This window comes from Lynx rufus, unplaced genomic scaffold, assembly GCF_022079265.1.
Source record: "Lynx rufus isolate CCGP_SWC_20201006 ecotype Redwood Valley unplaced genomic scaffold, mLynRuf1.p SCAF_2, whole genome shotgun sequence".
Taxonomy (NCBI): domain Eukaryota; kingdom Metazoa; phylum Chordata; class Mammalia; order Carnivora; family Felidae; genus Lynx; species Lynx rufus.
In genome coordinates this window covers 203653741-203668046 of record NW_025814834.1, presented here as the reverse complement: position 1 = coordinate 203668046, position 14306 = coordinate 203653741, and the positions used below count along the sequence as shown (strand labels likewise).

The 14306-nt window shown below is 45.9% G+C and overlaps 1 protein-coding gene across 3 annotated transcripts in view; it reads right to left on the bottom strand.

The window, feature by feature from the left end:
* Positions 1-626: 626 nt before the first annotated feature.
* The window catches only part of LOC124515798 (RH-like protein), a 37225-nt gene continuing 23545 nt past the window's right edge, over positions 627-14306 (bottom strand). For 2 of the 3 annotated variants that reach the window (XM_047084818.1, XM_047084817.1), the window contains 4 exons: positions 14066-14199; positions 9140-9219; positions 5364-5437; positions 627-854 (listed from right to left, as the gene is read on the bottom strand). In XM_047084818.1, the coding sequence (XP_046940774.1) occupies positions 828-854; positions 5364-5437; positions 9140-9219; positions 14066-14199 (315 nt within the window). In that variant the 3' untranslated portion in view covers positions 627-827. Of the gene's footprint in view, positions 855-5363; positions 5438-8996; positions 9220-14065; positions 14200-14306 lie in introns of those variants that run through there. The other variant, XM_047084816.1, reaches the window with a different exon arrangement.

Here is a 14306-nt window from a genome sequence, read left to right as displayed (position 1 = left end):
CACACTTTGTTGAGCATGAGAAAGAATCTTAAGAATTGTCAATAAAATTGAACCCAATACTGGGACGCCTGGGTGCTTCAGTCAGTTGAGCGTCCGACTCTTGATTTTTGACTTGGATCATGAGCTCATAGCTCATGAGATAAAGCCCTGTGTCAGGCTCTATGCTGACAGCGCAGAGCCTGCTTGCTTGGGATTCTCTTTCTCTCTCACTCTGCCCCTCCCCACCTCGCACATGTACACACGCTCTTTTTCAAAATAAATAAACATTAAAAAATTAAACCAATGAAATAAAGTTAAATGTGTATGTTTAAAACAAAAAGTTGAACCAATATCTTAATTATGTGTCTGCACCCAAGAAAATATTGATAGCATCATCTTTAAGGAAACCAAACATTTAGGGGCGTCTGGGTGGCTCAGTCGGTTGGGCGTCCGACTTCAGCTCAGGTCATGATCTCGTGGTCCATGAGTTCGAGCCCCGCGTCGGGCTCTGTGCGGACAGCTCAGAGCCCGGAGCCTGCTTCCGATTCTGTGCCTCCCTCTCTCTGGCTCTCCCCCCACTCACACTCTGTCTCACTCTCTCTCTCAAAAATAAATAAACGTTAAATTAAAAAGGAAACCAAACATTTATTTTAAGCTATTATGAAATGACCATTTAAACAAATGTTTAATCTTTTTTTAAATATCGCATTTATCTCTGACCTTGTCTCATTGTATGTAATTAGGGAGACTTCACTGTAAAGAGTGTTGTACACACAAAAAGGGTGAAAAACAATGCAAGGAGGTGGTCTCGATTTCAGACAGGACTTCTGCTTCTTGGATGCTTTTGCTTAAAATCCAACAGCCAAATGAGGAAACTGTGAAAGCAAAGCAAACAGATGAGCCCTTAGACTTTTGAAATGTGGACACATACTGAGTCTGGTCTTTGGAAACTTCTATTTGGACCAAAATGCTGTCTCATCACAAAGATCTTAGAAGGTCTTTCATAAAATCTGAATTGGAAGAGCTCTTCGATAGACCTTCATTCTCAGAGCTCTTTGCACAAGTCGTGGATACACGGTGATCGGCTTTTGTTTGAATGTCTCCAGTGATGGAGGACACACTACCGTACAAAGCAATTCATTCCGTTTTGCAGACAAGTTCAACTTGCTCGGCATTTACACAGCATTGCCCACTGGGCCTACTTAAATTCTTTGGAGAAGCATAGAAGAACATCGTTTTCTTTTTCTCCATGACAGTCTTCGAAGTATTTGAAGATTGTCTTTAGGTCCCCTTTGGGTGTTCTCTTCTGCAAGCTGAAAATACCAAGTTGTTTGGTTGTGCCGTGTCACACCCACCAGACATCACTGCCTGTTGAGTAACCTGGATCACAGAATTCTAGAACTGGAAATCCGAGGAGCTAACATTTATGGGGCGTTTTTTTATGGATCCGTGTGCTGTCGTTTCACACACAGTATCTCCTTTAAATCCTACAACAAGCTAGTGAGATACTGCTATCACTCTGTCCATTTCAGAGATGGGGGCACTGAAGCTTGGAGAGACCCCAGGACAAGAGGTGGTGGAACCCAGATCTGCCTCCAGAATGTGGAATTTGAGCCCATTTTACAAACGAAGAAACAGCCCCAGAAAAGGAAAGTGACTTGCCTGAAGGCACTAGCCTGCCACTGGGGGAGCTAGGACTTGAATTCAGATCCACCTTCCGGAACAATGCTCTTTTTCAGGGGCCTCTCCAGGAGGAGAGGAGTCAGTTGGCAGGCTCCTAATCTGTTTTCCTACTTTGCTCTAAAAACCGCCTCTCCTCATTTTTGTTGAACAAGCATTTGTTGGATCCTTACTGTGTGTCTAGAACACTTATTTTAATCGGAAGCTGGGGTGATACCCGTGCGACAAGGCTAGGTTTCGAGAATTTTACAAAACAGCAGGAGGAACTCGTAACACATTCTGAGGTATTTTCATGCTAAATCAGTGGTGGTGTTTGTATTTCTTGGCAATGAAATCATGTTAAAAATAAGCTGCAAATACTTGTTCAGAAGCCAGTGGATGATCTTCAGCATACTTGCACTCGTTTCAGAATCCATTCTACAAGCTTAAACTTACTTTACTCGACTCTCAAACATTATCTGTACCATTTCCCCACTGAAACTTCTGGGAGCTTCCAGCTGCCTGAAGGGTAAGTCAGGTGGCTCTAGCCTACCTTTCATCCTTCCCTTCACCAACTCTCTGCTGAGCCAGATGGCCTCATGCTTCTCCTGTTCCCCTTGCTTGCAATGTCTTTCACTTCCTGTCACTTACCCAAATCCAACACAACTCCAAGCTCCATTTTCCCTGACCTCCCCAGACTCAGGATCCTACCCTCCTCTCCTTCCAGCAGCTACTGCCAGGATCACGTATTCCGTTCTGGACAGAGCTGTGCACCTAGAAAGACCCAGTCCCTCCAAGGGGTGAAAGCCCTAGTTTCTCTGAGATGCCCTCCTCCCCCACAGTACCCAGAACAGGGGCTTGTCTGCAGCAGACTCACAACAAAGCTATTTTCTGCAGAAAGGTTAACTGTGGGATTAATTTGAATAAGTGGATGTCAGTGAGTCCTTGTGCTTTGGAAAGCACAAAATAAAATCCATGGGTTATTGAAATTAAAAGTTGAAGGAAGGAATTTACTCTCTTAGTGAAGGCACAAGCCACATGAAATCTTGCGTTATGAACTGAATTTTTGTAAATCAGTATCTGAGTTAGGATTATTGTCATCTACAGGAAGACAGGGGATTAGTATGTGCAGTTTCTTGAGACCTAGAACTGTATTTTGTTTAGATTCGTCTCCCTGGCTCTCCACCCAAGAGCTCTGTCATAGATCAGGTAATACTTTAAATGGAATTAATTAGTGAATAAATGATCAATTAGTAATAGAACCATCCGAGGATGAGATGGGGGACCTCTGGGGAATAGCGAGTACCCCAACCCCCAAACCTCCAGGCATGGTCTGGGCAACCAGCAGAGGAATGTCCCTTCCAACCCCCAGGAGTCTGGTTCCCTGAAGTGCATTAGGAGATTCAATAATGTTTAAAATCCTTTTTGGATGGTTTACAAAAAAAAAAAAAAATCACCCCTGGATTTATCAGCTTTGGAAGTTTGAATTCTTGCCTCTTTAATGGATATTTGGCTTTTCAAATGAAAGCTGTGTTATACCGCTGAGTAAATGGCTCTCCTCAGCTGTAAGAAACTAAATCAGAATAGCGGGGCAAGAAGTGACTGTCCTCCAGCAACTGCCCACAAAACACACACACACACACACACACACACACACACACACACACGTGCTGTGTCTTTGGAGCCAGACACCAGTTCAATTCCTCCTTTTCCGTTTACTTACTAGCTCTATCATTTTGGACAAGTTACTCCTCATCTTCGAGACGGGGATCCTTACTCTTGGGCACGGTTATTGCGAGGATAAAAGTCAGATAATGTTGAAAAGCATCTAGCACAAAATCGGACACCGGAGGTTTACGATAAACGATAAGTATTAGGCTTACGCATTCCTTTGTGGTTAACCCCCCATTTCACATTCATGTGCTGCTTTGCATTTTACAGAATGTAGTTGTGGACATTATTACCTCTCGTTTGGTCTCCCAAACAACCCGGTGAGGTAGAACAAAGATTACCATCCTTATTTTACCGGTAAGAGAGGTTGAGAAACTGGCCTATGTGACACCCTGCAGAACTGGTCTCCATTCATTATTCCATCTCGCCCACTGCCGCAGTGGCCAGTGTGAGGCGGGGTTCCTCAGATTTCCTCCATTTAGTTAGCAAATATTTATTGCAACTCAAATAAGCGAGCTGGACATTTGTCCTGTTTGCAGCATATCTGGTTAATCAGCAGAATGCTTGGCGTATAGTAGTTGCTCAATAAATACTTGCCCAATGAATGGCTGGATTAAACCAGTTTTCTGAGTAACTCTTTCACTAGATCACCCTGCTGCCGCCAGAGGGGCAGGAACCCTTGCAGGGACTGGGAGAGACCAGCTGGAGGGAAAAGCTGGTACGAGATGAGACGCTTTACAAGCACCCACGTAATGGGTGACTCTCAGAATAATTACGCTGGCGAAAAGATGCCAAAGAATGTTCCGTGTGATTCGTTTTTATAAAACTGTAGAAAATGTAAACCAATCTTTTGGACAGAAGGCAGTTAGGTGTTTGCCTGGGGACGGAATGGGGTGGAGCGGGGAGGGAGTAGTTTCAAAGAGGCATGAGGAAACATGGTGGTGACGGTTTTATGGGCATATAAATATGTTTAAATGTATCAAATTATATTACTTTAAATATGTGTTTGCTGTCAGTTACACCTCCATAAAGCTGTTTGAAGAGGAAGAGAAGGAAAGAGAAGCAATGAAGAAGGGAGGAAAAGGACAAGAGGCCGGTTCTCCTTTTTGCCTCTACAAATGCTAATGCCAAGGCCCATCCATAATAAGGCTGGTTCTCTGTCCCTTTCGTGATCAGTATCTTGGCATGGCAGGTGGAGAAAGGATCGGCCTGGGACTCAGGAGCCCTGGTTCCTGTCTCTGCCACTCACAATGGTATGATGTTGGGCGTTAGCCTGACCTCTGTCAGCCCCAACCTCCCATTTATAGTTTTGCAATGTTTGCCCACTCAACCTCAGCATCAAATGGAAGTTACCTAAGGTGACACATATCAAAGTTCTTAACCAACCGAGCCACCCAGACGTCCTACACATATCAGAGTTCTTAGTGAAATGTGAGAGTGTAGGTCAAAGGGAGGATGACAGGAAATGAGCCCTGACCCTCTTTCTAGCCTAGTCATGAGAACAAATGCGACACGGAACACAGAGACCCACAGCAGCAGCTGCATTGTTTGAGCTCTCTGTTCTTTGGCTAAATGATCCCAGACTCCTATAGTATAAGTTTTCTTGTGTCCACTGGCTATAATTTATCAAGAGTTGTGTTCTAGATCAAGCTGTGCCACACACTCACTCGAGAACTTGAAAAGTCATGGTTCCACTCAGTGTGTCTGTCAAATGAGGGGAATAGATTTGTTGGCCCCTGCAGGCCTTCTGGCCCTTGCCTTGCAGGATTCTATCACCTTCATGTCAAACTATTTGCCCACTTTGATGACTCCAGATGGGAGAAGTGTGGCCAGCGGCCATTCTCACATCTCTGACCTTCAGTGACCTTGAGGCATCAGGGAAATGGTAACCTTTACCACCTCCCCAGCCCTCACCAACACATGTATACACACACGCACGCACATTTTGTTTTTATTTTGTTCTCCAAACACCAGGTCGACCTATAAACAGATATACTAGATATCTTTTTGAGTTCATTCACTCAAAATCTATGACATTAGGTTAAAAATCTTACCTCCCAGAAAGCTTGGTCATCAAAATATTTAGATACATGAGGTCCTCTCCATATTTTGAGGTTTAAGACCAAGCCTGTTAAAATTCAAAATTACATGTTAAACATTTAGGGCACAGCATTCGTTATCTCAAAATTAATAAAAATATCCTATGCCAGGTATGGTTATCTCCACAAAAATCCCTTTTTCTTCTACAACCAGGAGACAGACAAATTGGAGTGCTGTCCTTCCTGGACCAGCTTAGTTAATTCTATAAACACCTTTTAAAGGAAACTGGCAAGGGCAATTATATCTCCAAAGGATTAAGATGACAGTGAGAGGTATGCAATAGCCATGGATCTGACATGCTTCCCAAGATGGAATAGAACATGGTGCCCCTACCTAAAAGTGGATCCATTTAGAACACAGGAACTACCATGGACAGCAACTCCAATTAGGTGGCCCTGTAGGTCCTGCATCACCAGCTCCAATAAACTCTCCATGACCTCAGCTCAAGATTCCACTTGTTAGTTAGGAAAGTAGTTTATACCAACTTGCTTTTGTGCTACTCTTCTCTCCACCCATCTCGCCCCTGCCCAGAGAGCTTGGCCCTGTGCCTTCCTCCAGCTGCACAAAGTTGGCCGAATTTCCCAGGATACATGAAGGGATTGCTCATTTTTCTTTTTTTTTTAATGTTTATCTATTTTTGAGAGACAGACAGAATATGAGCAGGGGAGGGGCAGAGAGAGAGAGGGAGACACAGAACCTGAAGCAGGCTCCAGGCTGTCAGCACAGAGCCTGACACAGGGCTTAAACTCACGAACTGTGAGATCATGACCTGAGCCGAAGTCAGATGCTTAACTGTCTGAGCCACCCAGGCGCCCCTTATCTATGTATTTTTAATGATGATCGGCCCTCATGCATTAAATATTAAGATTAACAAGAGTAGGCATGTACTTAGTCACATTTTCCTTTTGTAGGGCACACCTTTAACTGATATTGGCATGTAGGAGGCAACCAGCACCCTTCATTTAGCTAGAATTACTCAGAAACGATCTCTAACACCTACATGAACTTTCCAGATAGCTGATGAAAATCCATTCAAAATATGCTACATTTTCGTGTCTTATGAGACAACACTAAACACATTTAGACTTTTTTTTTAAATCGGAAATATTGCTAGGAACATCCATTTATGAAATGCACTATATAATGCAGAGAAAGTATATAGCTGTTGAGGTTGTTGGCTTCTTCTCTCAGCAGCCCAAGCTTTACATGTTCTAGTGTCTGGCTTAAAGAATTTCTTTTCTTCTATTAGGCTGTCTACTTTGACCTCTAACTTCTACCAGTGTGCCTTACTTCTAGAAAACTATCCCACCTCTAACCTGCCATTTCTAATCTGCCTGAATTCAGAAACCCAATAACCATGCTTGATAGGATTGTTTCTTTTTTTTAGTATTATTAAAAAAAATTTTTACTGTTTATTTATTTTTGAGAGCGAGCGAGCGAGAGAGAGAGAGAGAGAGAGAGAGTATAAGCAGGGAAGAGGCAGAGAGAGAGGGAGACACAGAGTCCAAAGCAGGCTCCAGGCTCTGAGCTGTCAGCACAGAGACCAATGCGGGGCTTGAACTCATGAATGGTGAGATCATGGCCTGAGCCGAAGTTGGACACTTAACCAACTGAGCCACCCAGGTACCCTCATAGGATTGTTTCTTAAGTAAATGTAGACAGGCCCCAAATCAGGGGCCTCTTGACAAGTAAAATGCTTGGCTTTAGGGAGTCAGGTGCTATCTTGGCTGCTTAGTGGCCTCTTTCCCCTTCCATTGTTCATGTTTTTCTTATTCACCAGCTTTCCTATGTTCAAAGCTACATGGAAAGAGGGACGCTCATTGGTCTTGACTCCTAAAGGAACACTGTGAGTGTCTTTTCCTCCATTTTCTTTTTTGACTCCAGTGAAGCATTAAAAAAAGGCCCTCCCAGGGGTTTTACAAGACAGTGCACATCAGTGTCATTTTGTGAATACTAGTGACGATGGTGAATGGTGTCATAGTCCGGGTGAAGGTTGCCAGATAAAGTAATCTAGGATGCTCAGTTAATTTTGAATTTAAAAAACGGGTGCCTTGTATTTTCACTCGCTAAATCTGGTAACCCTACTCAGGATTGGACTGCCACCACAGATGGAACGCAAACTTACAGAGGGAGGCATTTTTCTCATCTGTATTTAATCTCCTCGACTCTGATGAAAGTTGAGGCCAGTTGGTATATTAAAGTGACTCTAGTCAGTCTTGCTGTCTAAAATCACCCAGGCAATTCCAAAAAGTACCTTCATATTTGTTTTGGAGCATAAAAGAAGCCCAATGATTAGCTACCACGGTCCTTTCATTTTACAGAAAAGCCTCCCAAGGCCCAGGCTCAGAGAGAGTAAACCGATACGCCCAAGGCCATACAACTCTTTTACATCTGTTAATGCTATTTTCTCTCTTATTTGGCATTCACTCCCTGCTTAGGGAACAATATATGAATGTCTAACCAATAAAGCTGTTTGCTTGTTGAATAAAGGTGAGCAGTTCTGGACAGAAAGCATCTTTTCACCTAGCATATAAACAAGACTGGCAAATTAGTAACTCCCTGAGGTTCTTCGCTATTCTGTCATATTGCAGGAGCAAAAGCATACTTCAATCCTCTGTTTAAAGATTTCTAATGGCTTCCCATCTCAGAATTATCTCGCTCCTTATTACCACTCTGTTCTCAACCCCTGCCACTCTCCCTTTCACTATATCCATATCAGCCACCCCGAGCATTCTTTGCTCCTGCCTCAGGGCCTTTGCACTTGCTATCCCTTTTCATGGAATGCTCTTCTGCCAAATAAACACGTGGGTGGTCTTGTTCCCTCTCTCTGTTCAGGTTTCTGCTTAAAGGTCAACTTATTAGATAGACCTTTCCTTCCCATGCTTTTTTTTTTTTTATGTTTATTTATTTTGAGAAAGAGAGAGAGTGCGAGCAGGAGAGGGGCAGAGAGAGAAAGGGGAAAAGAGGGAATCTCCAAGCGGGCTCCACGTTTAGCACAGAGCCTGACCCAGGGCTGGATCCTACAACCATGAAATCAGGACCTGAGCAGATATCAAGAGTCAGACACTTAACCCACTGAGCCACCCAGGGGCCTCACCCTTCCTCCCCTTCTAAAAGAGTACCCCACCCTCACACTGACTCTGTGCTCCTCTACCCTGAGTCTCCGACATAGCAAATACTCTACTTCTTCGTTTATTTATTGTCCCCCCCTCCACTAGAATATCAACCCCATGGGATGAGGGAACTTGTTTTGTTCACTGTTGTGTCCCTAGTGCCTAAGAATAGTGTCTGGCTCATAGTAGATACTGAATAAATATTTGCTGAGCGAAATAATACTTTGAGCTTTCTCAGGGAATAAAGGTAAGCTTTTTGGCATAAGGGTTTCCTTGGCTTTATGCACAAAATCGGGTGAAGCCACCAGCCCTGGGTTCACAAGGTTGCAGTGTCGCCACTCACCCCTACTTACAACCTCAGGAAAGTCTCTTAACTTTCTCTGGCCCTCAGAGTCCACACCTACAGCAAGCGGCCTCTGAGGGCCTTTCCAATGCTGAAATGATGTGATTCTCTTGTTGTTGTTAATCAAGGTCTTAGTGGTTTGCCTCATTTGGCCGGAGCTGAGGGGGTTCACAGAGAAGGGGATGGGTATACACATCCAGCCATGGGGCAGGTGCACTCTGGCCCTGAGGCCTGTGCCCTGCACCATGGGGAAGAAGGGTGGTCTCATACTTACCTGTCAAAAGACCAATTAGCAGACCCATAGCCATGGCCAAGCTCAGTGCCCCAATGTCCAAGAGCAACTGGTAGTTAATCCTAGAAATGACAAAGCAGAATATAGTCACATTCAGGCATCAGACTGCAGAGATCAAAAAGGACTGTCTGCATCAGTAATGATGCTGTCAGGAAGGGCTACCAGAAGAACAAACGTCCTCTCCCCTGGCAACACATTCCCCTGTCACATTCCCACAAAGCCACACAGACATGTAAGAAGGGAAGGGGGGATTGTAAGATCCTCTTCGGCTTACTTCAATTCTCAGAACCCATGGGTGATGAACTTGATCAGGAGGCAGAAAGCCCAGGTTCATGTTCAAAGACTGTCACTAGCTGCATAATCCTAGGCAAGTCACTTAACCTTTCTGAGCCCCAGGTTTCCTCATAGGCAATTAAAGATGAGTTCTCTTTCCATCAGGGCAACGCGGAGCATAGCTTGGCTATAAGGCTCATCTCCCCTGCCCACCCCTGTTGAACATACTTCCCTGTCCTCCCTCCTTCAAGACAACTCCGAGACCTCGCTTTAAACTACTAAGTGGCCTAGCAGGACATCTATATGACCTTACAATAGAGAAACATTTCTTAAACAGAACATGCAAATGTAAAGGGAACAATGATAAATTGAACTGTATTAAAATGGAGAACTTCTGTTCATCAAAAGACACCATTAAGAAGGCAAAAGATGGGGCGCCTGGGTGGCGCAGTCGGTTAAGCGTCCGACTTCAGCCAGGTCACGATCTCGCGGTCCGTGAGTTCGAGCCCCGCGTCGGGCTCTGGGCTGATGGCTCAGAGCCTGGAGCCTGTTTCCGATTCTGTGTCTCCCTCTCTCTCTGCCCCTCCCCCGTTCATGCTCTGTCTCTCTCTGTCCCAAAAATAAATAAACGTTGAAAAAAAAAATTAAAAAAAAAAAAAAGAAGGCAAAAGATAACCTACAAAATGTGAGAAGATATTCATGACACATGTATGTGACAAAGGCTCTATAACCAGAATTCCTACAAATCTATAAGAAAAAGACAGAACAGCACAACAAAAAAAATGGGCAAAAGAACGAAAGAACTCGGAGAGACATTTCACAAAAAAAGATAATCAAATGTCCAAAAAGCATATGAAACGTGCTCTATTTAATCAGTTATCAGGGAAATTAAAATTAAAATGATAAGTTTGAGTGGGTGGCTCAATTAAGCATCCAACTTCAGCTCAGGTCACAATCTCATGGCTCTTGAGTTCGAGCCCGACATAGGGTTGTCTGTTGTCAGCACAGGGCCTGCTTTGGATCCTCTGTCTCCTCTCTCTGTCCCTCACCCACTAGTGCCCACACACGTGTGATCTCTCTTTCTGAAAAATAAACAGTAAGAAAATAATAAGAAAATGGTAAATTTGATGCCTAGGAGCACCCAGGGGGCTCGGTCGGCTGAGCATCTGACTTCTGAGCATCTGACTTCGGCTCAGGTCATGATCTCACAGTTCATGGGTTCAGGCCCTACGTCGGGCTCTGTGCGGACAGCTCGGAGCCTGGAGCCTGCTTCGGATCCTGTGTCTCCCTCTTTCTCTGCCCCTCCCCCGCTCACGCTCTCTGTCTCTCTCTCTCTCAAAAATAAACATTAAAAAAAAAAAGTAATAATAATAAATGGGGTGCCTGGGTGGCTCAGTCTGTTGAGTGCCCGACTTTGGCTCACGTCGTGATCTCTTCGTTCATGGGTTCAAGCCCCACATCAGGCTCTGTGCTGACAGCTCAGAGCCTGGAGCCTGCTTCGGATTCTGTGTCTCCCTTTATCTCTGCCCTTCCCCCATGTGTGCTCTGTCTCTCTCTCTCTCTCAAAAATAAACATTTAAAAATTAAAAACATTTTTAAAATAATAATAATAAAATGAGAAAGTTTGATGCCTAGGAACACCTGGGTGGCTCAGTTGGTTAAGCGTTTGACTCTTGATCTCAGCTCAGGTCTTGATCTCAGGGTTGTGAGCTCAAGCCCTGCGTCGGGTTCCACACCATGTGTGGAGCCTACTTTAAAAGAAAAAAAGATAAGTTTGATGCCTAAATGGAGAAAATTAAAAAGAAGAAAAACATGAGGTGTTAGAGAATATATAGGGTAAGGGGAACTCTCGGGTGCCACAGGTGAAGAAACCGGCACAGACTATGGTGGAAAACTGGAAGTTTCCTCTAAAAGGGATCATGGGAATACTGTGATCCAACAATTCTGCTTGTGATCCAACAATTCTGCTTCTAGGCATTTGCTCAACAGAAGTGCATTTGTATGTTCTAAAAAAAAAAAAAAAAAAAAAAAGTGCTAGAATGTTCATGGCGGCAACACTAGAATATTCGTAATAGCTCCAAACTGGAAAGAACCCAAATGCTCATCAGTAGTGGATACATAAATTGTGCTGCATTCATACAATAGAACACTGATTTTAACTGTGTTTCTTGGATTCAGTATTTGTCTACTTGGCACTCATTTATCACTGGGCCCAACTAACAGCCGAAATTATTTACTCCTCTCTCTCCACCAGTCAGCTTTCACGGGAGTGCAAAATTCATATTATAACCCGCCCAAGCACAAACTCTAATATATGCTTTCTCTTCCTGCACAGCCGGAGACCTCCCCCCACTCATTACCCCACCACTACAAACCCAAAGACATAGTCTCAGTTCCAGACCCTCTCTCCCTCTCTCTGCTGCCCGGTCCCTGCGTGTGATAAGGTTTTGCAGTCAGAGTTGACTCACAGAGGTGTGCTAGAGCCCGCTCACAGGGGGGGTGCACAGGCCGTGTTCTCAACCCTTCCTAAGTGTACCCGCTCAGTGGCAGCCCCTTGATGGCTTGCAATTAGCCACAGAAGGGAGTATTTGCACCACTGCAGTCAGGGCTTTGTTTGTTAATACTTTAGCAGCACCCCATTGGTCAACCGGCCTTTGTTTTCCTGTTCTTTGCTCTAGGCCAGCGGTCTCCAACTGGTTTATGGGAGAATCACCTAGAGGGCTGGGTGGAAGACAGATTGCCGGGCTCCCATCGCCAGATCTCTTTAAATTTTGCGGGGTGAAAAGAGAGGGGGGCGGGGGAGAGAATCTCAAGCCGGCTCTGTGCTGAGCGGGGAGCCCCACGCCGGGCTGGATCCCATGACCCCGGGATCGTGACCTGAGCCGAAATCAGGAGTTGAGCACTTAAAAGCAATAGCCACCCAGGCGCCTACCTCATCACCAGATTTCTAACCATACAGGTCTGGGGTAGGGTAGGATTTACTACTCTAGGAGAGCCACAGAATCACAGACTTAGGAAGCTAGAAGGGCAGGTGGCTCTGAAGTCACAGATTGGCCGCCCCGGAGCAGAATTTGGCCCACACGATGTGTCTTGACGATTTTGAATCTTTTGCCGATGCTTGGGAGTGTAGGTGCATAGCTCTGGAGTTTTGGCTTCTCTTGAAAAGTCACATCTGGGGACACTGAGCCTTGGTCCCCACGCAGTTATGGTCGCCTGGTGCTGAGGAGCAACTTCCCACTGTTTTCCAGCCTCCCCTCGCTGCTCCCATTTTTTGACTTTACTGGCCCGGCCCCAGCAGGCACCTGAGCTTTACAGAGGGGACTCAGGGGCCCAGAGAGGGGAAAGGATTTGCTGAGTTGCACAGCTGTTAAAACAGTGGCAGACACACCATCGGAGCCCCACTGAGGTGTCTCCCCACCTGGAGATGGGCTCCAGCCAAGTGACTTAGGGCAGATCACTACCCCACACGTATCATTTCTTGGAATATGATAATACCTCACAGGGTGGTCGTGAGGATTCCATGAGATGATGCATACGATGATTTTCGCGTAGTGAGTGCCTGGCATCTAGAAAGCTGTCAATCAACAGCAGCGATTGTTATCAGTACTATTACTGCGATCACTATATCAGTTCATCCGGAAAAACCTATCCCCGTATCATGCCCAAGTCACTTTTTCATTTTATGTGCACCACGCCTGGAAGATAGTCACGCAAGCCCCGGGAGGTGATGGCCAGGGCTCGGGTATGTGAAACCAGTCGCCACCATCCGTTGTCTGGAGGACACAGGATCTGAGCCGAGTCCGGAGACCCACGTTCCTGCCTCACAGTGAGACCCTGGCCAAGCTCCTCCTCTCCCCAGGCCTCAGGGAGGGTTGTGCTTAGTGTTTTCTTACATGAAAGTATTACATCCTGGGGCGCCTGGGTGGCTCAGTCGGTCGAGCGTCCGACTTCAGCTCATGATCTCGCGGTTCATGGGTTCGAGCCCCACGTCGGGCTCTGTGCTCACAGCTCAGAGCCTGGAGTCTGCTTTGGATTCTGTATCTACCCCTCTCTCTGCCCCTCCCCCGCTTGTGCGCGCACGCTCTCTATCTCTCTCTCTCTCTCTCTCAAAAATAATAAACATTAAAAAAATGTTTAAGAAAAAAAGTATCCAATCCTTTTAACCACAAGGCGCCTGGCCTCAAGTCGCCTCCAACAACCCTAGGAGGAAATGCGCCATCAGTGTCTGCATTCATAATCAGGCAATGAGGCTTAGAGAGATCAGGTAGTGTGCCTGCTGGTACAAGGTCAGAACAAGTCCGACTGCACAACACTCTTCCCCTCGACCCAAACCACCAGCGGCTGTAAAACAGACTCGGCTGGCTTGGCCTGACTGACCTGCTCTGTCAGGTCATCTGGGGGAGCCTCACACCTGTCTGCCTTTGCCCCGCCCCTAAGCTGTCCTTCCTGGAAAGCAGCCACAGCCTGGAGAGGTAGGGGCTCTGCAGGGTTTACTAATCCATCTGCCGACAAATATTTGCTAAGGCCTGCTGAGTGCCCGGCTCTGAACACGTGTGCCTCAGCGAAGGGCGCTGACGGGGTGTGTTTCACCCCGAGCTGAATGGGGGCGTGAAGGGGACGAGCCGAGTGACTCACATGGCACTCTTGGTCTGGTCGACTTGATACGTGATCAGCACGATGTGGGCGATCTCTCCGAGGAGCCCCGGCAAGCCGAAGGTGTAGTACACGCCACTGGTGTCGTGGATCCCCAGCACGTGGTTAAAATACATCTAGAACAAGCGTCACATGAGCAGATGTACGTGCAGGACTGGGACTCTCCACCCGGGTTTTCCACAGATCCTTGGCCTCCAGGGCCACCCAAAGGGGGTAGGCATTG